The following is a 26124-nucleotide window of genomic DNA, read 5'->3' on the forward strand; positions in this document are numbered from 1 at the left end:
ATTTCCCAGCTCGCGGTGGGGAGAGGGGAAGAAGAGGAAATGAGAGGGGCCGCCCGCTGAGGCGCCGCGGTGTCCGACCCGACGTGTTTCCCGCTGGAGTTCCGTAGCCGTCTGGGTTCCGCCCGGGTCCGGATTCTACGCCGGGGGACAAGATGCTCAAGTCCAAGACGTTCTTAAAGAAGACCCGCGCGGGCGGCGTGGTGAAGATCGTGCGCGAGCACTACCTGCGGGATGACATCGGCTGCGGGGCCCCGGCCTGCGCGGCCTGCGACGGGGCGCACCCGGGCCCGGCCCTGGAGTCGCAGCCCCGCGACCAGGCGAGCAGCCTCTGCCCGTGGCCGCACTACCTCCTGCCGGACACCAACGTGCTGCTGCATCAGGTACGGGGCCCGGCGCCGGGCCGCGTGGTGACGAGGGGGCGTGGCAGGGTCGGGAACCCGAGGGAGGCAGGGTTGGGATGGGATGCTGTGGCCACCCTTGCTCGCTTCCCGTTATCCAGGCCGAGGTACTTTCCCCTGACGTTGTTTTTCTTTCCTTTTTTTTTTTTTTTTTCGGTTCTTGGAGTCGTAGGTTTAGACACGGTAATTTGCTAACTCCTGGTGTCTCTTCTGCTTTAGATTATAAGGGCCCGGAAGCCGGGGACCTGGGCCTCTGTGGCATCCAGAGTGCGACCCCCAGGCAGCTTGTAAGTGCCTACGAACAAAAACTGTGTGGGTCAGCATATTGATCTGTCCATAGCTTTAATACTGCAGACGTTTGCGGTCCGTTTTACGGGGGCTCTTCTCAAGCCTACAGGGCCCGAGTGACTGTCGTCACTTTTTCTACAGCAGAGTAACGCTTTGGCCTAACAGAGAGTCAGTGGATTAAACTGTAACAGAATTTTAGGCTTTGGCAGCAGCAATTTCTAAGAGGACATGGGAAAATTAACTTTGTGCTTTTGTTTTTAAGATTGACGTTCTGGAGGACCCTGCTATCAGGAATGTAATTGTGCTACAGACAGTCCTGCAGGAAGTGAGAAACCGGAGTGCCCCTATATATAAACGAATCAGGGATGTGACGAATAACCAGGAGAAGCATTTCTATACGTTCACTAATGAGCACCATAAGTAAGTATCAGAAGACCACAGAGCTACCCGAAATATAAAGGGAAGTGCCTGGGAGTCACTGATCAAAGACAGTCTGCAGTTTCTCGTGCTGTGTAGAAAACATTGCTACGTGGGGCTCACGGAAAATCACAGTGTCAGTGAGGTCACACCTTAAACTGGGATCTACTGGCTATAATAGTACTTTTATGTCAGAAATACTCCATTTAAGTTGTGGATATTGAGTTGAATGATAGATTCTTTGGAAATGAGAGCCATTCAGGCTCCTGCGATACCATAATATGTCAAAAACATATAGGGTTAAAAATGTGTGTTTGTGAAAAAGATTTTTAAAATATGAATTTATGATTAATAAGTTTTAAAGGTTAATATCTTACAGCTGATGTATTGAATTGAATTTCTAAAAACAATTCTTTTTTGTTTTTTTTTTTTGTTTTTTTCGAGACAGGGTTTCTCTGTGTAGCTTTGCGCCTTTCCTGGAGCTCACTTGGTAGCCCAGGCTGGCCTCGAACTCACAGAGATCCGCCTGGCTCTGCCTCCCGAGTGCTGGGATTAAAGGCGTGTGCCAACAACGCCCGGCTCTAAAAACAATTCTTCATTATAATTTAGGTTCATGACCTTTGAACTCAATGTGTGCTCTCAAACCATAAAGGGATTGCCTATAATCATAAATAATTTATGATGGGTATCTATGATACTTTCTCAACCTTGGAATTATTAACATTTTGAACTGAGTAGTTTTGTGTTGTGTGAAAACTATTTTATAGGTTGTAGGTGCTTCGCAGCATGTTTGGCCCATATAGGCCAAGTGTGTTCCAATAGCATTCTCCTATTAGTCCCAAGTGTAGTAATCCAAAATGTTTCCATACCTGTCATGTGTAGTCCTTTCTTATATCTTGAAACTAAGTATTGCTTAAACACACACACACACACACACACACACACACAGTAAAAGTGCCTGTGGGCTGCTTATTCATTGCACCTCCTTAAACTCCAGAAACAGATACCACTTGTTTTCTAGTACCAGAAGACCAAGATTGTATGGAACATGTTCATCAGATTGCTAATGTAGGCTTAGTAGGATGTTTATTAGTTAAGTGCTTTGAGTAGGAATTAGCAATATAGGGACTGATTGGAAGACTTTAGAACACTAAGCAAATCTTATGTAGATTTTGTTACTTAAGTCCGTCACAGTAAAACCAAATTCAAATTTTATGACCATGTCTTTTACGGATAAGCTTAGGTTTATCAGATTTGTAACCAGAGGACCCCTGTGCACCAGAATAGTTACGAATGTGGCCCAACACATTTGTAGATGCACAGAATTATGTTGCAGTGTCCAAAGACTGGACACCCCTGGAAGCATTAGTAAGTACAATTAATGGTAGGGAATAAAGTAATACTAAGAATATGGCTTTGAAGACACACAGACTTAAAGAAGTATGTAAATGTACTTTCATATTTGAGAGCTGTGGCCTTCTAGGTTCTACATAGTCTTTGCTATGTATTTAGTGTTCACCATGGATGATCTACATAGATCATGGATTGAGTGGCCATTGAATCACATGATCAATGGTCACACACTGTAGAGCTTAGCAGTTAGCTGTTAATCCATGGTTTGTTGAGTAGAGTTTTATTATCTGGTCTCCAAAATTCTATTAATCCCTCCCACCCAGGAAACTATTATTTAACACCCCAGTGTGAAGTCTAAATTCTAACATTTTCTTTTTGTGAAATGAAACTATTTGAACCTCTATATTTTCCCATTAATAACATAAATTTCTTCAGAAAATTGTTGTCTTGAGAACTTGAAAGGATCTTAACAATTGTTTTGACCGTAGAAGTTCAAGTTAATACGTATACCACTGACTTTTCACTTCAGTGCCTGTCAGACCACTCAAGTTTTTACACATCCTTGTTTCTGCTGCTTACCTTGTAATTTGTGGTTTCCTCCTTTTTTACATTTAGAGAGACCTACATAGAGCAAGAGCAGGGGGAGAATGCTAATGACCGAAATGATAGAGCCATCCGAGTAGCAGCCAAATGGTACAACGAACATCTGAAGAAAATGTCGGCAGAAAGTCAGCTACAAGTTATCCTTATAACAAATGACAAGAAAAATAAAGAAAAAGCTGTAGAAGAAGGAATACCAGCTTTCACATGTAGGTCTGAACATAGACGCTTTTATGCATGTTTGCAACTGTATGTAAAAATTAGTATCAGGCCAAAGGTTCACATGACTCATTATCTCATTGTCCTGTATAATTTCTTACCATCTTTTTACATTTGAAGCAAATATTTTTCAGTTTTTAATGTGCGGATCTTTTGCCTGCATGTATGTATGTGCATCACATGCATGCATTGACTGGAAGTCCAAAGCGGGTGTCCAGAGCCGTGGAACTGCAATTAGGGATGGTTAATGAGCCGTCGTGTTGGTGCTGGAAACTGAAACAGGGTCCCCTGCAAGAGCAGCAGCTGATTTTCATTGCTGAGCCGTCTTTCTACATTTTATTTTAAAGATTTCTTTTTACTGTGTTTATTTATTTACTTTTGGTTTTTCGGGACAGGGTTTCTTTGAATAACAGCAACTCTGGCTGTCCTGTAACTTATTCTGTAGACCAGGCTGTCCTGGAACTCACAGAGATCCTTCTACTTCTGCCTCCTGAGTGCTGGGATTAAAGACATGCGCCACTACCGCCCCACGTTCTTTTTACATTTAAAATTTCTCAGCTAGTGAGCTAATAAGCAGTTGTAAATAGTGGCTGTTAATTTTTCCTCACTATTTGCAGTTGACATAGTAAAAATTCATGTATGCTAGACTCATTGCTTCTTTTTAGTTATGATCACATCAACAGATTTAGTTTTTGGTTCATGTATAAAAAATGGCAGATGTACTATCAAAACAAGATCACCCATGTTCTCTCATGCCTAGATAAAATTATGGATCCTTAAACTTAAAAACATTTAACTTATTTTTCAGGTGAAGAATATGTAAAGAGCCTGACTGCTAACCCTGAACTTATAGATCGTCTTGCTTGTTTGTCTGAAGAAATGGTATGTTTCAGTATGTTCTGTTTTTGAAAAAAAGAAAATATAAAAATAGCCATCTTGGATATTAGACTTATAGTTACCAGATTTATAAATTAGAACATGCCAATAAGCTAGAATAGGAACAGAGTGAGGTTATAAACAAACAAAAAAGATTGTGATTAGCTTATTGAAATGACGTTGCTAAATAAATTGACTTGATGTGAGCTAAATAGCAATAACTATGCCGTTATTAGCAGAGCTGAATGGAGTATAGTTGGAAGCTTCATGTAATTCTTTTTTTTTTTTTTTTTTTTTTTTTTTTTTGGTTTTTCGAGACAGGGTTTCTCTGTGTAGCTTTGCGCCTTTTCCTGGAGCTCACTTGGTAGGCCAGGCTGGCCTCGAACTCACAGAGATCCGCCTGGCTCTGCCTCCCGAGTGCTGGGATTAAAGGCGTGCGCCACCAACGCCCGGCATCTTCATGTAATTCTTGTCTTGTTGCTTGGCACATAGCTATGATAAATGTAAATGGTAGCTATTGTTTTAATTTATTAAAAATGTTATCTTAAGACCTCACACACAAAAAATATGCAGAATTATTAATAAGATGCAGTCTTGATGACTTTCTGTACAGTTAGTGACCATTCTGAAGCTGTGGAACTTCACATTGAATTTCACACTTTAACTGTCAAATATATTTTTAAGTGCTTAATCTACCTTATCAAAAAGAAAAGCAGTTGACTTTATGTCTTCTTTCATGACTCAAGTGTTATTGCCTGATAACAATGATAGCTGTTGTTACCAAAGTAGCTGTATCTAATAGGACAAGATACATATATCCATTCTGTTTCTTTTCTTTTTTTTTTAAAGAGATTTTCTATTCATTTTACATATCAACCACAGATTCCCCTGTCCTCCCTCCTCCCACCCCCCAGTCTTCTCCCCAACCCACCCCCAATTCTCACCTCCTCCAAGGCAAGGTCTCTCATGGGGAGTCAGCAGAGCCTGTTACATCAGTTGAGGCAGGTCCAAGCCCCTCCTCCCTGCACCAAGGCTGCTTAAAGTGTCACCATAGGCAGTAGGCTCCAAACCATTCTGTTTCTTTAACTAACAATTTTTCTCCCATCCTGTTTGTCTTTAACTCCTTTACAAAACTAAAAGAATGCTGGAAAATGTAAGTTGGACTGGCCTTTTGGAATACGTTTTTTGGAGTACCCTCTCTAATAACTAGTTACTAGTGGCATGTTGATGCTTAAATGTAATTTAAATTTTAAAATCCATTTTCTCAGCTGTATTATACATATTTCAACTAGTCAGAGAATTTGTACCTAGTGGCTACCATGTTGAACATCATTGAAAAGATAGCACTTTCATTACAGCAAGTTGTTTTAGATAGCAGTGCCCTGAAAATATATTCCTCTTAGTTTAAATTCAGTTCTATATTTCATAAAGTAGATTTTTAACTTGTATGATACTCTTGAAAACAGTACATTAAATAACAGACTTTTGATTTGCTTATTTCATAGAATGAAATAGAAAGTGGAAAAATAATATTTTCAGAGCACCTTCCCTTAAGTAAGCTCCAACAAGGCATAAAATCTGGTTCATACCTTCAAGGAACATTTAGAGCTAGCAGGGAAAATTATTTAGAAGCTACGGTGTGGATTCATGGAGACAAAGATGATGAAAAAGAGGTAAGCATGTGTACCGGCTGGTTTGTGTGTCGACATAAGCTAGAGTCATCAGAGAGGAAGGAGTCTCAGTTGAGAAAAATACCTCCGTGAGATCCAGCTGTAAGGTATTTTCTCCAGTCATGATCAGTAAAGGAGGGCACAGCCCGTGGTTGATGGTGCCATTCCTTGGCAGGTGGTCCTGGGTTCTATAAGGAGGTGGGTTGAGCAAGCCTTGGGAAGCAAACCAGTAAGCAGCTCCCCTCCATAGCCTCTGTATCAGCTCCTGCCTCCAGGATCCTGCCCTGTTTGAGTTCCTGTCCTGACTTCCTTTAGTGATGAACAGCAGTGTTGAAGTGTAAGCCAACTAAACCTTTTCCTTCCCAACTTGCTTTTGGTCATGGTGTTTCATCACAACAGTAGAAACCCTCACTAAGACAGTATGTAAATTTGCCTTTTAAAGTTTTTTAAAATTTTATTTTTGTGTATGTATATGTGCATGCACAATATGTGGAGGTCAGAAAAAAAAACTTGAACAGGAGTTGGTTCTCTCTTTGCAAAGAGTGGGTCTTAGGTATTGAACTCAGAATCTTAGGCTTAGTGGCAAGCCTAAGATTTCTCCTGAGCCATCTTTCTGGCCCCTGTATAAATTCTTTATACACTAAAATAGTTGTGCTCATTACAGTTTTAGTATGAGAATTTAAAATTGCCTCACTTTTTATTTTTAATTAACATGTGCATGTATGTATCTGTGAGTGGAGGCCAGAAGACAGCCACAGATGATATCCTTAGAAGCGTGGCCTATTTCCTTGTAGATACTTTCTTTTGACATAGAGCTCAGTAGTTAGGCAGGACTGACTGGCCAGTAAGTTCCAGAGATCCTCTGTCTCTTACCTGCTTAGGGCTGGATGACAGGTGTGGACCACCGTGCCCACGATTTTTCTGTGGTCTTGGGCTTACTCAGATCTGCATGCTTCTAAGACACACTTTATGACAGAGCGGTTTCTCCACCTTACCTTCTTCTCTTCCTAGTTGGTAAAAGAATAATAAATACTAGTACAATAAAGGACCTTCTTTTTTGGCTTGGCTTGGTTTGATTTGGTTGGTTTTTTTGAGACAGGGTTTCTACGCTTAGCCATGCTGTCCTTGAATTCACCCTGTAGACCAGGCTGGCCTCGAACTCACAGAGATCCTGTTTGCCTCCCAAGTGCTGAGATTAAAGGTGAGCACCACCATTGCTCAGCTAATAAATGACTTTTTTATGAGACTGATGATTTAAAAGTTTTCTACTAACTTACCTTTTAAAAGAATCATCATCAAATACTATAAAATGAGGTATTTTATATATCTACTTGTAATAAATAATATATACACAACAAAAAGGAGGCCTCACAAACACATGATAGCAGCTCTGGAGTGTTTTATTTGTCAAATTTGTCTAACTTTTGACTTGCTGCATTTTCCTTAGTCTTCAACCTCAAGCCATGAAAGTAGTTGTGTTTTCATTTTTATCAGCCAAGATCTTGAGATTTAAGTAGTTTGATCTTCCCAAGTATTTAATTGCCATTGTTTATGGTGGAGTTATAAACAAAACCCATATTTCCTGAAATTTTTTTTCTCCTTGAAGTTTAAAAATTAAGAGTATTTAATGAATAGTACTTTATTTTAATATTTTTTTAAAGATTTATTTATTATGTATACAGTTGTTCTGTCTGCACACATCCCTGCAGGTCAGAAGAGGGCGCCAGCTCTCATTACAGATGGTTGTGAGCCACCATGTGGTTGCTGGGAATTGAACTCAGGACCTTTGGAAGAGCAAGCAGTGCTCTTAACCTCTGAGCCATCTCTCCAGCCCCCAATAGTTTTTCTTTGTTTTTTTTTTTTTTTTTTTGGTTTTTCGAGACAGGGTTTCTCTGCGTAGCTTTGTGCCTTTCCTGGAACTCACTTGGTAGTCCAGGCTGGCCTGGAACTCACAGAGATCCGCCTGGCTCTGCCTCCTGAGTGATGGGATTAAAGGCATGTGCCACTACCGCCCGGCCTTAATTTTTAAAATGATTAAGATTGTGTATATATGATGTGGATATGTGAGTTGGGAGTGAACTGCCCAAGTGTGATGTGGAAATTAAGGACAACTTTCAGAAGTCAATTCTCTCTTTCCACCATGGGTTCTGGGGACCAAATTCAGATCAACTAAGTTTGTGTAATACAGTTTTACCCAATAAGCCTGACATAGCTTATTATTTTAAAATGGGAAAACCATTAAGAGAATTAGGTATTATATGCAATGGTTAGAATATTGCCCTCTATTAGATGACTATTTTATTATTGTCATTAAATCTATTTCAACACATGCCATGCCACTTGTTGGTTTACACAGATACTTATACAAGGACTTAAACATCTAAACAGAGCTATTCACGAAGACATTGTGACTGTGGAGCTTCTGCCCAAGAGTCAGTGGGTGGCACCATCTTCTGTGGTTCTACAAGATGAAGGTCAAAATGAAGATGATGTGGAGAAAGATGAGGAGAGAGAACTCATGGTATGAGAGAGTGCAAGTTTTGTTTTTTATCCGTATTGTTGTACTGTTTAACATGCCATTGTTTTCATATTTACTGAATGAAATCACAGTTCAGGACTTTTTTTAAGGTTTGTTCATTTTTATTTCACATGTATGGGTATTTTGCTTGCATGGATGTCTGCACATCATGTGTGTGCACTGCCTTCAGAAGCCAGAAAAGGATGTCAGATCCCCTGGAACTGGAATTACTGACAGTTGTGAGCTGCCATGTGGATTTTGGGAGTCAAACCTAGGTCCTCTGGAAGAACAGCCAGTACTACTGAGCCGTCTTTCCAGTCTCAAGTTCTGTACTCTGAATTTTAATACAAGTTATGCAGGTTATGTACATAGTTGATTTCTGTTCTAAGTACACAAACTCATGTTCTTTCAGTGACATTTTACTCAAATGGGTTTAAGTATTTAGAGTTGTTTAGTATGAAAGTGGAAGTCTTAGCATTCCGAATATGATCTGAATTGTTGAAGTTTAAGTAAATAGAAATGTAAAACTTTCTGAAAATTTTTTTGCAATGTTAAGATTTTCTTAGAAAACGTGCTTCTGGACAAATTAAGCATTTGGACATGCTTAATTATTCCATTTCTACTAATACATTTATCAGGTAGGATGAGTTATTTCTCGTGTGTTATTAAGTCTATTAGAAGTGACCTACCTACCTGTTTTATGAGGATAACACACTTGTATTCAATGTAGCATGTGTAGCTCCTCTTTTCATTACCTATATTTAATTTCCTGCAGTCTTACTAGAACATTCTTGCAGAATCCAATCCTTTGGGATTGTTAGTGGTATAATTTTATAGGATCTATTTCTAGTGGTTTACATTCTTTATTTGACTCTTAACTTGGGATAAGATAGAACTGTCGAAGATGCATTTATTTTGTAATGGATTAGATCCAACATGACATGTTCACTGTAATAACTACATAGTACCTAATTAGTAACTATATATATCTAATTAATCTAAACTGGTACTAAGTCTCAGTCTCATAATCCTAGACTTACATGTGTTTTTGTCAGTAAATCCTTATATTAAATTGAAAAACAGGAAGTTCTGACATTTATTCAGCTGCATGCTTCTGGACTTACCATTTATGGAGTGCTTTATTATCATGGAACAATGAGCATTGTGCAGTTGGTATGCTCATGTCTAGAACTTTGAGGCATAAAGGTTCTGAATTTCATGTCATTATTTGCTACCTGAAATGCATTAGTGTCCATGTGCATGTTCTAATTTGGAAGAAAAATTACTTCATTTTACTTAGAAAAATAATGGAAGATTTTTGCTTTTGTATTTTAGCTTAAGACTGCTGTAAGTGAAAAAATGTTACGGCCTACCGGTCGAGTTGTAGGAATCATCAAAAGGAACTGGAGACCGTATTGTGGCATGCTTTCCAAGTCTGACATTAAGGAGGTGAGTGAAGTACCTGTCACCGTGACTGGACACTGGTGGTCACTGTTTAGAACTCCAAGCTCTCTCTCTGCCCTGTCTCCAGACTCTGTATACAGTCGTCGCTTTTCCCTGCTAGGGTGTAACTCAGTGGTACAGGACTTGCCTAGCATGTTCTAGGGCTACTATGATTGATCCCCAGGATTGTAAATAATTTTTTTAATTTTCTCTAGTCAAGAAGACATCTCTTTACACCTGCTGATAAGAGAATTCCACGAATTCGGATAGAAACCAGACAGGCTTCTGCATTAGAAGGACGGAGAATTATTGTCGCTATTGATGGTTGGCCTAGAAATTCTAGATATCCAAATGTAAGCTTAAAATATTAACTTTACTTTTGTGTATTTAATTAGAGTTTGTGACAGATACTGTTGATTTTTTTAGTGAAAATGGACACAACTATTTCATGGTTACCTAGTAAGGAGCATAGATAAATTTTATCTAAATCTAGTGTAAGTCATGGAGTGAAAGTGGCAACTTTTACTCAAATCACCAAACAACCTTTACTGATAAACTTTATGGAAGAAACATTTGTGTCCTAAATAAATTTTAACCATATTTTGAAGGTATTGCTTTTAAAGTAGATTTTACATTGAAAGTTAACAGGGACTAAACAGGCATTGTGGTCTAAGGACCAGGCTCTCAAAGGCAGTTGAAAAACCTTGTTCTTTTTAGTTCACCTCTGATTCACCGAGAGCTGTTTTGCTTTCTTGTTGGTTTGCTTTCCTGTGTATGGGCATTTTGCCTGCATGTGTGTCTGTACCTCAGTGTATGCCTGGTGTACAGGGAGGTCAGCAGGGGCTGTCAGTTAGATCTATTTGCAGTTACATGTACTGTGAGTCAGCATGGGGATGCTGGCAGTCGAACCTGGGTCCTCTGCAAGAACAACAGTGTTCTTAACTGTGGAACCATCTCTCCAGGCCCAAAGGGTGTTGTTTGTTTGTTTGTTTGTTTTTCCCGAAGACAGGTTTCTCTGTGTAGCCCTGGCTGTTCTGGAACTCACTCTGTAGACCAGGCTGGCCTCGAACTCAGAGACCCACTTGCCTCTGCCTCCCGAGTGCTGGGATTAAAGGCTTGGACCACCACCAGGCCAAAGGGTTGTTTTTAATATGTTAGAGAAAGATTTAGAAATACTGAGGTGATACATAGAGTGCTAGAAGATTTAATATGATAAAATATTAATTAGTTGCAAAGTGTGCCTTTCTGATAATACCTTTTGATTCCAGGGACACTTTGTTAAAAATTTAGGTGATGTTGGCGAGAAAGAGACAGAAACGGAAGTTTTGTTGCTTGAGCATGATGTTCCTCACCAGCCTTTCTCCCAGGCTGTCCTTAGCTTCCTGCCTAAGATGCCGTGGAGCATTACTGAGAAGGTGAGTTGAAAAGAATTCCTAGTGACTTTACGGATTCTCCCTTATCCTAGGGAGTTTGGTTTCTATGTTGTTTGTATTGGTGATTGAACATAGGGCCTTTGCGGGTTAGTCAAGCACTCTACCACTGGACTAAGTTCTCAGCCCTATTGTACATTTTGGTTTTTCTATTCAGTTGGGTCTTACTAAGTTGCCCAGGCTAGCTGGGATCTTACTCTGTAACCCAAGTAGACCTTGAACTTTCATTTCTCCTGCCTCAGGCTCCTGAGTATCTAGAGTTACAGGACTGAGCCACCAGACCAGAATGCAGTTAATTTCTGTGTTTTTAAATATGTAGAATCTGGGCTTGAGATGGTCTAGCCGTTAAGAGCACTAGCTGCTTTTCCAAAGGTCCTGAGTTCAATTCCCAGCAACAGCATGGTGGCTTACAACCATCCATAATGAGATCTGGTGCCCACTTCTGGCCTGCAGGCATACATGCAGACAGAACACTGTATACCTAATAAATAAATAAATCTTTTAAAAAAAATATGTGGAGGTGGAGAGATGGATCAGTGGTTAAGAGCATTGGCTGCTCTTCCAGAGGTCATGAGTTCAATTACCAACAACCACATGGTTGCTCAGAACCATCCATAATGAAATCTGGTGCTCTCTTATGGCCTGCCAGCATTCATATAGGCAGAAAACTGTATACATAATAAATAAATAAATCTTTAAAAAAACAGAAACGATGGCTCCTTCACATTTAGTTAGTTACAGCCTTATTAGGTGTTTACTGCTCTAAAGGTGGTGGGATCTGGGAGAATGGAGCCTAAAAATGAGGCAGACTAAACTCGCATGCAATAGGCAGTTTTATTCAAAGCATCAGACAATTTATACTCTGAGGGTTAAGTAGAGTCACCTAAGTAAGGTGTACAGTCACAAGGAGAAGCTGAACGTGGCAAAAACATGTTTTTCCTTTGAGGTGTATAAGCAAGTAATAATAGCCAATTGTAATAAATAAACAAAAGTAAACTCACTCCTATCCACAACACCTGGGATGGACATGAAAGCCTAATCCAAGAACAATTCAACTCCATTCTTGGACCATGTTTGACAGTTAGGTGTTTCAGAAATCATTTGCTTTTTTCACTGAAAGATGACATCTTCCAGGTTGTAGAACTAGTAGCATATGTCAAGTTTCTCCATAACATAGAAAGCTGACTTATTTTTATGGGGATATTTATTTCCTAAGAGCTATGTTGCTGTTGTGTTGCTCAAGTTATTTTTTCTTTTTAACATGGTATTTCTAGGACATGAAAAACCGAGAAGACCTGAGACATCTGTGTGTTTGCAGTGTAGACCCTCCAGGATGTACTGATATAGATGATGCCCTGCATTGTAGAGAACTCAGTAATGGAAATTTGGAGGTACCTATATTGTCCCAATACTCTTAGCTAGATGTGATTCAGTTCTAGGGTTCATTTTTTTTTTTTTTTTTTTTTTTTATCCAGGCCAGAATATAAAATTATAGCTACAGCCGGGCGGTGGTGGCGCACGCCTTTAATCCCAGCACTCGGGAGGCAGAGCCAGGCGGATCTCTGTGAGTTCGAGGCCAGCCTGGTCTACCAAGTGAGTTCCAGGAAAGGCGCAAAGCTACACAGAGAAACCCTGTCTCGAAAAACCAAAAAAAAAAAAAAAATTATAGCTACAAAAACTAATGGGAATATGTCAGAGGTTGAATTATTAGCTGTGATTGAGACCATTTTCAGCTTAGCTATGTTCTTTTTCTCATTAAATTCCATTGTAAGTCTGTGTTAGTAATAATGCAGATTGGCATCCTTTCCATTTTAATCTTTTTAAGGTTGGTGTTCATATTGCTGATGTTAGCCATTTTATCAGGCCAGGAAATGCACTGGATCAAGAATCAGCCAGAAGAGGAACAACTGTTTATCTTTGTGAAAAGGTAAATGTATTAAATTTAAAATCTTTTACTGATCATAGCACTTTCACATTTTGTTTTGATGGGCACAGGGTCTTGATGTGTAGGCCAAAACTAGCCTCAAACTCTTTATTATCCTATCTCATGTTTTTGAAGGCTGAGCTAGGAACTTTTGTTTTAATGAGCAATCACAGTTTGAAGTAAATGCATGATATATTTAGCTACAGGAAATAAATGGGTGAGGGCATCCTAAATTACAAGAAAATAATGCCTTTTATGGCCTGACGCAGTGGCTCAATTGGTAAAGTAACTACCACACAAGCATGAGGTCCTGAGTTCAGCTCCCTAGAGCCAAACAGAAACTACCACATCTGAGACCCTAACATTGGTGGGTGGAAACAAGCGAATCCCTGACGATCATTGACTAGCCAGCATAGCCAAATCAGGGAAGTCCAAGTTCACTGAGAGACCCTGCCTCAGAAAATACCATGGAGTGTGATCCAAGAAGATGCCTAATTTCAACATCTGGCCTCTACATACATGAACTTGTAACATACACCATATTCAAACACAAAACAAAAATTGTAATTAGGTTTGTTTTGATATCCAGTGATCCAAATAATGTTTAAATTAGCTGATAGACATTATGTAGCATTGATTCTTCATGTTTTTGGGTGGTGGTGGTGGACTAAGGAGATGGCTCAGAAGTTAAAAGGACTGACTGCTCTTCCAGAGGACCTGGAATCAATTGCACATGATGTCTTAGAGCAGTCCATACCTCCATTTCCAGAGGATCCAGTGTCCTTTTCTGGTCTCTTTAGGCACCAGGCATGCACATGCGTGGCACAGACATGTAAGCAAAACTTGCATACACAAAAAATTAAAAATCCTTTCAAGTATGGTTTTCATAGACCTACACAGACCAGATGATGAGATGGGGAGAAGGGGAAGTTACTTTGTTATAGATCATGCTCAAAGTAGACCATAAAGCTTTTCCTCAGTTTATTTTTTCTCTTATCTCTAAGTATACTTAAAGTACCATGTACTTGAGTTTTGCAGTGGAAAAACTCAGTTGGTAAGGGCTTGTAAATTACCAGGTACCAACTACAAAGACCAGAAATTTCAGATTTCAAGAAGAGAGGAAGGTGCTTCATGTAGAGGACTGAAACCTCAATCCACTGTCATGAATGCCACCCTTACTGCCTTCTGTAACAGTCTTGTATCTTCCTACAGGCTTTGTCATGTTCTTAATTCTCTAGTCAAAGGGACAAGAATATACCACCCTTTCCTGCTCACTTGATGCTATTTGCAGATGGAAATTAAGACATACTGAATGTGATTGAGTAATCTAAGATCTGTTGCCATCTTTTTCAGAGGATTGACATGGTTCCAGAGTTGCTTAGCTCTAACTTATGTTCCTTAAGATCCAACGTTGACAGGTATTTCTGTACTTTTTTTGATATGAGTATCTTGTTAACTATAGTAATTGATTCCCATAAACAAATACCGTCTCTTTTTCCCTGAAGGTTGGCATTTTCCTGTATTTGGGAAATGAATCATAATGCTGAAATCTTAAAAACAAGATTTACCAAAAGTGTAATTAATTCAAAGGTTAGTGTTATGATTCATATCTGACATTTCAAATTTTTAGTGCTTTTAACAATTTCTTAGATACTTTTTAAAAAGTTAGGTTCAGTGTTGTAGCAGTTTCTAGTTTGTTTCAGAATTTAAACTTTATTAATTGATGTTATTAAGAAATCATGTAGTAATTGTCCTGTATTCAGGAACTTAGAGCTGACATATCTCAACGAAAGGGCTTTATGTCCTAACTCAGGAACTCTAGTAATCGAGGCTATTCCTACTTAAAAATATAGTGTTTGAAAAACTACCATGTGCATCCTGGCCACCATAAGTTATAGTTAGATTCCAGTAGGACTAACCTGAGATTATGTTCAAACAGTGCAGCAGAGTTTTCTTATTTTTGTACCTCTCCCCGTATTCTCTTACATTCATTCTCATTTTGTGCTTAATAGACCTCCAAAGTATGCTGGATTCTTTTCTTCTAATGATGTTTTCAGAAAGTTAGCCAATTTTTTCCTTCTAAGTCAGTATCACTGTGTTCTGATGACGAGTAGAAGGAATTGTTAACAAGTAAATAGTGATGTGGGAATAGGCCTCTGAGATACAGTTTTAACAAAATTTTGTGAATTGAAATTAATGAACATATAAAACATTTTTCTAAGACTGGGCGGTGTTGGTGTATACCTTTAATCCAGCATTTGGGAGGCAGAGGCATGTGTATCTCTGTGAGCTCAGGGCCAGCCTGGTCTACAGAGTGAGATCCAGGATAGGCTCCAAAGCCACACAGAGAAACCCTGTCTTGAAAAAAACACCCCCACCCCACCCCCAAATTTTTTTTTTAGAAAGGGAACTCCTAGCCCTATGTTATGTTAGTCCCTTATGCTGTTTTTGAATTTTAGTTACAAAGCTACTTTTATCTTTGAATCTGAAAAAATACTAGTTTTTCCATCTAGATAGAAGCAGAAGCAGCTATTTCCATATTTGGGTTATTTGTTACTAGAGATTGCTTTAAACTTACCATTTTCACCCCATTTTCTGGTCCTTTTTTTTGGTTAGTATCTCCTATAAAATACTTCTAGACTCTTATTTGCCAGTGAAAAGGGAAGAAATGACCTTTGCAAAGTTTTTCAGAACCTGCTTTGTGATTTATTTAAATATTACCTAAAAATACACCAAAAGGAAAGTATTAAGGAATATTCTCGTATTACCTAAAAATAGACTAAAAATGAAAGTAACAAGGAAACTGCTATTTTTCTTTATTTTAATGTAAATTTGCTTATGTTATATAATGAATGCCTAAGTTAAACCAGAAATCCTAGTGTAAAGTTAAGAATCTCGGTAGATTTCTCATTACTTATTTTAGGCTTCTTGAAAGCATAGAATATGAAACAAAATAAAAGATGAGACCCGGTCTCGGCCGAGGAAGAGGAAGGACTAGCATCTCTGACCACCATACATGCATGGTGACCTGTGTGGTCCTGTACTAACACATGGATACACACATTCACAGTATGGTTCATATAGTAAATACACTTTTATCGGTTGTAAGAATTATGTTAACCTAAGGTTTCTTTCTTAGGCTTCTCTTACGTATGCTGAAGCACAGATGAGAATTGATTCAGCAGCTATGAATGATGATATCACCACTAGTCTCCGTGGATTAAATAAACTAGCTAAAATTCTAAAAAAAGGAAGGATTGAAAAGGGGTATGTTCTTAAAAAATCTACTAAGACTGGCCTTTGTTTATGATTATGATTAATATCAGTTATGATATGAGATAACATTTGGCTTCTTTAGAGTATTTTGTTAGAATGGTGATTACCTAGCTGGTAGACTATATTTAATAGATTATATCATGGCATTTGCCTAACCATAACAGGTATAAGAGAGCGTCAGCTCAAACTTGTTAGAAAGAAAGTAGTTAAAAGTAGCTTCAATTTTGAAAGGCTGCTGTAAGGGACCCAAGTACAAGAGCCTTTCAGAGGTTGGTCCCTGGGCTCTCCCTACATCTTGAAGAGTGCCAATTATGAGAAGTGTTTTTGCTACCTCTGGTGTTGTCATGCAGAGTGCCTAACTTAAGTTCCTGAATGCCAGGGAGCATCCTTCTGTACTCCTTACAACCATAGATAATTATGCTCTGCAGCCAGCTGTGGCCAGTGCCTACCATATTTGAATAATTAAATATGAAATTTAAAACTCTTTACAGATTTGGCATGTACATGAAAACAGAATTATTAAATTTGAGTAAAGCTGCTCAAGCTTTTCACTTAAGTATAAGGTTAACATTAGGGGCTGGAGAGATTGCTCAGAGGTTAAGAGCACTGACTGCCCTTCAGAGGTCTTCAGTTCAATTCCCAGCAACCACATGGTGTCTTACAACCACCCGTAACGAGTGCCCTCTTCTGGTCTGCAAGGACACATGCAGGGAGAACACTATATACATAATTAAAAAAAAAAAGTTAACATTAATTTTTTTTAACTTCCCCATGATTGTGCAAGATTGCCCAATCTCATTAAAACTACTTCCAGGCCATGCATAGTGGCACATGCCTTTAATCCCTGCACTTAGGAGGCAGAGGCAGGTGGATATACGACTTCTATCTGGGACAGCCTGGTCTAAATAGCAAGTCTGAGTCTATCCAAAGCTAAAGTTAAGACCCTGTCTCAAAAAACTAAAGGAAAAGAACCCAGAAAAACAAAACAAGAAACAAACTTTGAGATTGATTTGCAACTTGGTGAAAGTAGCATCATATCTGAAAACACTTTAGATTTCTCTGTGTATCCTTGTGAAATCTTTGCAAAGGAGAACTAGTCCCCTCATTAAGAACCACACATAAAAAGCCTTAGCATAGTATATTCTGAGACCACAGCAACCTAATATGACTAGCCGTCAGTCCTTACGATGTATGAGTGGGAGTAATTTATCAGTCTCCACTCAGTTGCCTAGGCATCTTCTCTGATTCACCTACCTATGGAAGAGCTGGCCTTGTCCTCTCCCTCATTGCCCATCACAATATATTGTTTTCCATGGACAATGAAATACCACTTGGCCTGTTCTTTTAGCCACTTAAAAAAAGTAGTTGCAAGTTTATGTAGCTTAATAAAAATGTAAGAGTTAGGCTTTATATGACAATAGAACATCAAACTTAGTAGATGGTCATAAAAAGAAAAATGCTTATGTACTTGGTATACTCATTTTCTGTTTTAAAGGGATTGCTTGTAAAATGTTTTCTCTGTCCTTGGCTCATCTGACTAATTTCTCTCATTTTCACTCAGGGCTTTGACTCTGTCTTCTCCAGAAGTTCGATTCCACATGGACAGTGAAACTCACGATCCAATAGATCTACAGACCAAGGAGCTGAGGCATGTGATTTTTTTAAAATTGATATTAAGTATTAATTTTAAATGTAATATCTAGTATAGATACTAATCACCACAGCATTTATATCCCAAACAGTTGTTACAATTAGGATAGCTGTGAAGTTTCTTGGCTTAGTAAATGTGATCTTACTTTTTAACTTTTCCTATACAAAACTGGCATAAGGTAGTAGATAAATCTCAAATTTACCTGGGTTTGATTTAATGTATGTTAGAACTTGAGTAGTAATAGTTACAGAGAAATAAAAAGATTGCACTGATTAATTTCTTAAGTACTTAGTACAGCATACAGAGGTCGAGGGACCCTAGGCTTTGCATGGAGAGATCGCTGCCTTTTGAGAGGACCCAAGGTGGATTCCCAGCACCCACATCTGATGCCTCACTTCACCCTGTAGCTCCAGCTCCAGGGGGATTCAGTGCCTTTGACCTACAGTCTTGTACACACACACACACACAAACACTGCATCATTGCACATAATTGAAAAATTATTAAGTCTTTACTAAAAAAGTAGTTTTGAAGCTAATATCTTACCCTTGGATCTTACTGTTTATACATCTTAAAGAAGTTGTAACAGTCATTTGACTTTCCCATATGGAGGGGTTCCTAATACTTTAAAAGTTAATATACGGGGCTGGAGAGATGGCTCAGAGGTTAAGAGTACCGATTGCTCTTCCAAAGGTCCTGAGTTCAATTCCCAGCACCCACATGGTGGCTCACAACCATCTGTAATGAGATCTGGCACCCTCTTCTGTGTACATAATAAATAAATAAGTAAATCTTAAAAAAAAAAAGTTCCAGTACCCTTTCTGGCCTCCATAGCAATATACTCATATGCATAACCCCCCCCCCCCAAAAAAAAAAGAAAAAAAAACAAGTTAATATACTTTAGAAATGTTGTTAAGAAATGGATTATTTTAATAACTGAAACATGATCGAAAATTAATAATCTGTGTTCAGTGATTCCAGAGAAAGAAAACGGTAGATACAGCATGCAGATCGTTTATTAAACTAGCTTAGAACTTAGAAGAGTAACTGGAGAATGATAGGTGGGTCAGATTGTTATAAGACTTGAGAAGTCAAACTGAATTCAAGTTTCGACACTGGTGATAAAAATGACCTCTGCGAAGAAAATAATGTTACACATCTGTCAGCTAGAAATCAGATGTGTCTGCTGTGTGTGTTACTGTGAGTGTGGAGTTATAGAAATCAGATGTGTCTGCTGTGTGTGTGTTACTGTGAGTGTGGAGTTACAGAAATCAGATGTGTCTGTTGTGTGTGGAGTTACAGAAATCAGATGTGTCTGTTGTGTGTGGAGTTATAGAAATCAAATGTGTCTGTTGTGTGTGGAGTTATAGAAATCAGATGTGTCTGTTGTGTGTGTTACTGTGAGTGTGGAGTTACAGAAATCAGATGTGTCTGCTGTGTGTGTTAACTGTGTGTTCTGTTGTGTGTGTTACCCTGGAGTTACAGAAATCAGATGTGTCTGTTGTGTGTTACTGTGTGTGTTACTGTGAGTGTGGAGTTACAGAAATGAGATGTGTCTGTTGTGTGTGTTACTGTGAGTGTGGAGTTACAGAAATCAGATGTGTCTGCTGTGTGTGTTACTGTGTGTGTGGAGTTACAGAAATCAGATGTGTCTGTTGTGTGTGTTACTGTGTGTGTGGAGTTATAGTAGAAAGTGTCACCTGAGATAAGCACCCAGATTGGCTATTGAAAATATATTAGTGAGTTGTTGGAAAAAATTTGGGGACTTTAGATAATATTGTGTGACCTAGCTTTTAATTCTCCCAGTAAAGTTTATTTTCATAGCTCTGTTTTTTGTAAGAGAGGGTAAAAATGTTGGTTTTATATTTATGTTAAAGTTAGGGAAGCTTCCTTTTTTTCTCCCCCTTGAATACAATTTGAAATGATTCTAGCATACTAGATTTACCCAGGAGAGACATGGGAAAGACCATTAGTATAGCAGCTAAGGTATTAAAAATAGGTATGTGCCAGCCGGGCAGTGGTGGTGCACGCCTTTAATCCCAGCACTCGGGAGGCAGAGGTAGGTGGATCTCTGTGAGTTCCGAGGCAAGCCTGGGCTACCAAGTGAGTTTCAGGAAAGGTGCAAAGCTACACAGAGAAACCCTGTCTAGAAAAAATAATAACAACAACAACAAAAAAAAAATAGGTATGTGCCACATGTGAATGTTTTTACATGGGAAGTATTTCCATTATCACTAGAAAAGTAACTTGTGAATAAATGTGATGACAGTTGTCTCGGCTTGTCTTATTTACTTGATGCTTTTCTAACTGGCAGAGAAACAAATTCCATGGTGGAAGAATTTATGTTACTTGCAAATATTTCTGTTGCAAAAAAGATTCATGAAGAATTTTCTGAGCATGCTCTGCTTCGAAAACATCCAGCTCCACCTCCCTCCAATTATGAGATTCTTGTTAAGGCAGCCAAGTCCAAGGTAAAGTCTTAAAGATTGAAAAGTCACATGTACTTGTATTGTAATCTATCCATTACACTGAAAAATTACTATTCATGTTTTCATAAAGTTTAGTTGAGGGCTGGAGAGATGGCTCAGAGGTTAAGAGCACTGGCTGCTCTTCCAGAGGTCCTGAGTTCAATTCCCAGCAACCACATGGTGGCTCACAACCATCTATAATGAGATCTGGTGCCCTCTTCTGGTGTCCAGGCATACATGCAGGCAGAACACTATACATAATAAATCTTTATTTAAAAAGTTTAGTTGATGTAAAATATGCCAGTAGTTCTTTTTAATATTAAAATAATGTGATTTGGGATATGGACACATCTCTTCCTACATATACATTGACACCAGCTACATACTAACTAAAGTCCTTTATGTCTGGTAAGGAACACCTAGTCCTAAAGCCAAATGATTTAAACTTAAGTTATTTACAGTATCCTAGACATAGTATGCTCTTCCATCTCTTATACATGGTGTACTGGCTAGTTTTTTGTCAACTTGACACAGCTAGAGTCATCTGAGATGAAGGAACGTCAGTTGAGAAAATGCCTCCATAAGAGCTGTTGACAAGCCTTTGGAGCATTTCCTTGATTAATGATTCTTCTCAGCCCATTGTTAAAGTGCTATCCCTAGGCAGGCATAAGAAAACAGGCTGAGCAAGCCTTGGGTAGCAGCCAGGAAGCAGTGTCCTTCCATGGCTTCTACTTAAGTTCCTGCTTCCAGGTTCTTGTCTTGGGCTTCTGACCTGACATCCCTGGATGATAGACTGTGATATGGAACTGTAAGCTTAAGTAAACCCTTCCCTCCCCAGGTTGTATTTGGTCATGGTATTTTATCGTAGTTATAGAAGCTCTTAAGACACATGGCTTCTATGAAATGCATAGCCTTTAGAGATTTACAAGTAATTTGTTTTTTCTTTAGTTCACCCCAGTTCAGCTCTCTTTGTATCATATCTACACAAAAGGAGGCTATTTATGACTTACATGGAAAGGGGGATATTACTTCAGCCCTTTATACCCCTTTGTCTGGCTACTAGGCTTTTCTTTCATCATACTTAGGCTTGGCGTGACTCTATCTTACTTTGGTTTTCTTTGGATCACTTATAGGCTCTTTTTTCCTATTGCAAGCACATAAGGAATAGCACTATTGGAATAGTATGGTAGGAGTTTCTGGTTTTATAGTTCACTTACCCTGTTCCTCATTCATCAGAGCTGGCCTAGCTTCCCAGTCCTAAGGATTACTGCATGTTGGGGATTTTCTGAGCTTGTCTTATTTCTTACCAAGATATGGCAGAGGAAGGATGATTCAGTTTGTCTTGTTAAGGTAGAATTCAGCAGCTGAGTTGGATGCACCATAACATTGTTCTTACTGAACTTTGATTGACTAGCTTTCTCCTGGCCTTTACTTCTACTTTCAGAGGAAGGAAAGAATCTCCAGAGGAGCCAGACATACTGAAAAGTGTCCGTATCGTCTTTATTTTCTCTACCCCTCAGAGATTAGCAAGCATAAACTAGACTGAGAAAGAAATGGCATGACTGCCACTAGGGGCCTTCTCTTCCTTGGAACTTCAGGATTCTTAATACTTTAGGACTTTCAGATGAAGTCAGGAATTTTCAAGCTTTAGTACTGCACAAAACAACCATTATTTAAAGTTATTTTTAGTGCCTCTAGTTAATAGATAAAATGTATGAACTATTACTATCTGTAACAAACATTATGTTTATTTAATGTATTTATATTTTAGAGAAGATACTAATTCTGGATGTTAGCATGCCTTTAATCCCAGTGTTTGGGAGATAGAGAGAGGCTAATCTCTTAAGGGTTCCAGACCATCCAAAGCTACACTGTGTGACCGCTATCTCAAAGAGAGGCTGAGGGCTTGGGAGAAGAAGGGCAAAGAGAGGCAGGAAGGACACTACTAATTTTGAAATGTTTCATTTCATGCTTCTCTTCCCTTTTTTGACAGAATTTGGAAATTAAGACTGACACAGCTAAGTCTTTGGCTGATTCTTTGGACCGGGCTGAATCCCCTGATTTCCCATACCTGAACACTCTTTTAAGGATATTGGCCACTCGCTGTATGATGCAAGCTGTCTACTTCTGTTCTGGGATGGACAATGACTTTCATCACTATGGCTTAGCCTCCCCAATATACACACATTTCACTTCTCCCATTAGAAGGTATTTTTTTTTTCCAGACAAAAGTAAAAGGAGATAGAAAATGGTTAACTTTTCATTTAAAAAATGTAAAACTAATTTGCCATCATTCTTATTTTACATATATGTAGATATGCAGACATAATTGTTCATCGGCTGTTGGCTGTGGCTATTGGGGCTGATAGTACTTACCCAGAGCTGACAGATAAACACAAGCTTTCAGATATATGTAAAAATCTCAATTTCCGGCATAAAATGGCTCAGTATGCTCAGCGTGCATCAGTAACTTTTCATACCCAGGTATTTGCCTTTTGTTTGTAGTGCTGGGAGTGGGAAGTTTTGTTCATTTGGTATTTTCAAAATTATTTTTGTAAATTTCAAAATAAGACTTCTAACAAGATTGTATGTATTTTACAGTTGTTTTTCAAAAGCAAAGGAATAGTAAGTGAAGAAGCCTATATTCTCTTTGTAAGAAAGAATGCAATTGTGGTGTTAATTCCAAAGTATGGCTTAGAAGGTACAGTTTTTTTTGAAGAAAAAGATAAACCAAAGCCACGGCTTACTTATGATGATGAGGTATAGTATTGCTGATCCTTGTTTTCTTGGGGAAGGGAGGCATATTTTCTTTGACAGTTTCCAAACTATAGCTATAAATGGTTAAAAATGTCCTGTATTTATATAGGCAGAGTTTCTCTGTGTTTTGGCAGCTGCTCCCAAATAACCACTCAGATACTAATTATAAATGCTTGGTTGATAGCTGAGGCTTGATATGAACAAGCTCTTACAACTTAAAGTAACCTGTATTTCTTATCTAAGATCTATGTGGCTCATGGCTTGTTACCTCATTTTCTACATGTCCTGTTTCTTCTGCCTCTTTGTGACTCCTCTGACTCCACCCTTCTTCCCAGTGTTCTTAGTCTGGTTTTCCCACCTAACCTTATCCTGGCCAGCTGTTGGTCAGTCAGCTTCTTTATTAAACCAATCACAGCATAATTTACCCAGTGTACAGAAGGATTATTCCACAGCGTATTTGTATCCTAAATCTCAAAATACATGCCAGAAAATCCACATCTCATCAATTAAATTTTTCTTAAGAGAATATTTAAATGGTGTGCTGTGTTCCTTTACTACAGACAGCTAAGTCACTAAGATGAATGATGTATAACAGGACTACCTTAGTGACAAGATGAAGTGTGCACATAAATAGACTATATTTGAGACTATTAAGTTGATGTGGGTTTTTTCTGTATTCAGTACCTGGATGCTTGCTAATATTGTGGGGTTTTTATTTCTTTGAAAATTTCATATGTGAGTAAAATAAATCTTGATCATATCTACCCTCTCACTTCTCCCCTCCAACTACCTCTAGAACCCACCACATCTCCCTCCCAACTTCCTGTCCTCAACTGGGGAGTGGTTAAACTTTTAAATTACTGTGGAAGGTAAACTAGAAGTAGAATTGAGATTGAAGTTTAAGAAGTAATGTCTATAAAATGTTTTTTTTTTTTTAAGATACCTTCACTCAGAATAGAAGGTACAGTGTTCCACGTGTTTGATAAAGTTAAAGTGAAAATCACATTAGATTCATCAAATCTTCAACATCAAAAAATCCGCATGGCCCTTGTAGAACCACAGGTAAGACCAAACTTAACTGAATGGTGTAGAAAAGTTAACATCTAGTTGGTGAGGTCTTAGGTATTCCAAGTATTGGCATTGGATTCCAGGCATCAGAGTCCTCTTGCCCATTTCTTTACTATTTTATAATATACAAGTTAATACTCCTGTTGTATAACATACAAGTTAATATTCCTGTTTTATAATATACAAGTTACTACTCCTGTTTTATAATATACAAGTTAAGTGTAGGTGCTTCAGGCAAGATCCTGGTTTTGAACCTTTTGGCGTTGGATGCTTGCTGTCTGCTGCAACATAAAGCCGCTAGGGTAAATTGGACAGGAGGAAGAGTTGTTACATTATAAACACTGTCAGAGTTGAAGCTTCTCAGTTTTCTTGCTATGTAGACAAGGCTAGCCTTGAATTTGCAGTGATCTTCCCAAGTGCTGAGATTGCAGGTGTGCAGGTCCATACCCTCTGAAAAGCCTTTCACGGAGCCCACTGGTTACTTCCCAACCAAGGTTGCTTAGTGTGCATAGCTGTGTGCGGTGCAGCCTCCATCCCCTCCACTGGAAAACCTGATTCCAGTTGAAAGTGCTAGTGGTAAAGGGGGAAGGGGAGGTAAAGCTTCTTCTCTGATGCTTCTAATCCCTTTCTTTTTCCCGCTTACACTGTTTCAGATACCAGGAATAAATACTTCTCCTGATGTTTCAGACACCGATCTCAGTGGGCCAGGGGGGAAGAAGAGGAAACTTGAGAAGTAGCTACGTGCAACAGAAAACATCGAAGACGGATTACCTTCAACAACAAAATTGAAAGCACACTTAGAAGCTCGTGTGCATGTTAGTTACTTTTAAGTACATTTCAATAATTTTAAGAAATTTGCATTTTTATTGAGTTGTTGACTGAATCTGTCTTACACTGTGCTTCAGCAACAACGCAAATTATGCAGAAAAATTCATTTGAATATCCATCACTTAAATGGCAACAGAATAGCGACCTCAGGGATCGGTGATGATCATTTAAATGAAGTACTCATCTGCTCATTGAAGAGCAGATTAATTTTATATTATTACTTTATTGAATATGAGGGAAAACTGTCAATTTCTGAGGAAAAGAACATTTTAGAATCAAAGAGCAAGCCTTTCTAAATCTTGAGCTGTCAGTGTATTTGATCTTTTTACCAATTTAATTTCCCTATTTGCAACACTGTGTTCACATATATTTTCAAAAGCCTCCTGTACTTTACTAGTGCTCCTCAAACAATTGTGAATGTTTTGGGATTATAAGAAAACAAAAACTCAGGTATCTTGACCTGAATGGGAACATTGTGATTTTTGTTAAAAGGTAGTAAGTTCAGTCATCATTATCCTTAATCTTTGTTGCCAATGTCTCTCTCAAACAAGGCATTACCCCTCAGAGGAAAAACAGATGTGGAAATGTCTGCTTTCTTACAAAAACAGATAATGGCCTTTGAATTTTAGTTATATCCAATTATATAGGAAAGGAGGGATTGTATTAAAGACATCAAAAGGATCGAATGAAGTCTCATTTGGTGTACTGGATTGACTACTTGTCTCAAATCCCAGATTAATGATTACATTAGAAAAACTTTTTTTTTTTTTTTTTTTGTTTTTTTTCGAGACAGGATTTTTCTGTGTAGTTTTGGTGCCTGTCCTGGATCTCGCTCTGTAGACCAGGCTGGCCTCGAACTCACAGAGATCCGCCTGGCTCTGCCTCCCTAGTGCTGGGATAAAGGCACGCACCACCACTGCCCAGCCAGAAAATTTTAATTCA

The 26124-nt window shown here is 38.7% G+C and overlaps 1 protein-coding gene across 3 annotated transcripts; it reads left to right on the plus strand.

The window, feature by feature from the left end:
• Positions 1-25868, plus strand: Dis3 (DIS3 homolog, exosome endoribonuclease and 3'-5' exoribonuclease). Of its 3 annotated transcripts, XM_028877166.2 has the most exons (22): positions 2-380; positions 618-685; positions 949-1106; positions 3072-3265; positions 4084-4157; positions 5657-5824; positions 8178-8342; positions 9675-9788; positions 9998-10135; positions 11051-11197; positions 12487-12603; positions 13038-13139; positions 14490-14554; positions 14642-14726; positions 16276-16403; positions 17974-18060; positions 20376-20532; positions 22523-22737; positions 22845-23013; positions 23131-23289; positions 24226-24348; positions 25008-25868. In XM_028877166.2, the coding sequence occupies exons 4-22, from the start codon at positions 3172-3174 to the stop codon at positions 25089-25091; spliced, it is 2391 nt and encodes a 796-aa protein (XP_028732999.1). In that variant the 5' UTR covers positions 2-380; positions 618-685; positions 949-1106; positions 3072-3171; the 3' UTR covers positions 25092-25868. The 3 variants fall into 3 exon arrangements, with proteins under 3 accessions (XP_028733000.1, XP_028732997.1, XP_028732999.1); XM_028877167.2 differs by lacking the exon at positions 949-1106 and having other exon boundaries at positions 1-380; XM_028877164.2 differs by lacking the exon at positions 618-685 and having other exon boundaries at positions 1-380.
• Positions 25869-26124: the final 256 nt, after the last annotated feature.

Source organism: Peromyscus leucopus, chromosome 9 (genome assembly GCF_004664715.2).
Source record: "Peromyscus leucopus breed LL Stock chromosome 9, UCI_PerLeu_2.1, whole genome shotgun sequence".
Taxonomy (NCBI): domain Eukaryota; kingdom Metazoa; phylum Chordata; class Mammalia; order Rodentia; family Cricetidae; genus Peromyscus; species Peromyscus leucopus.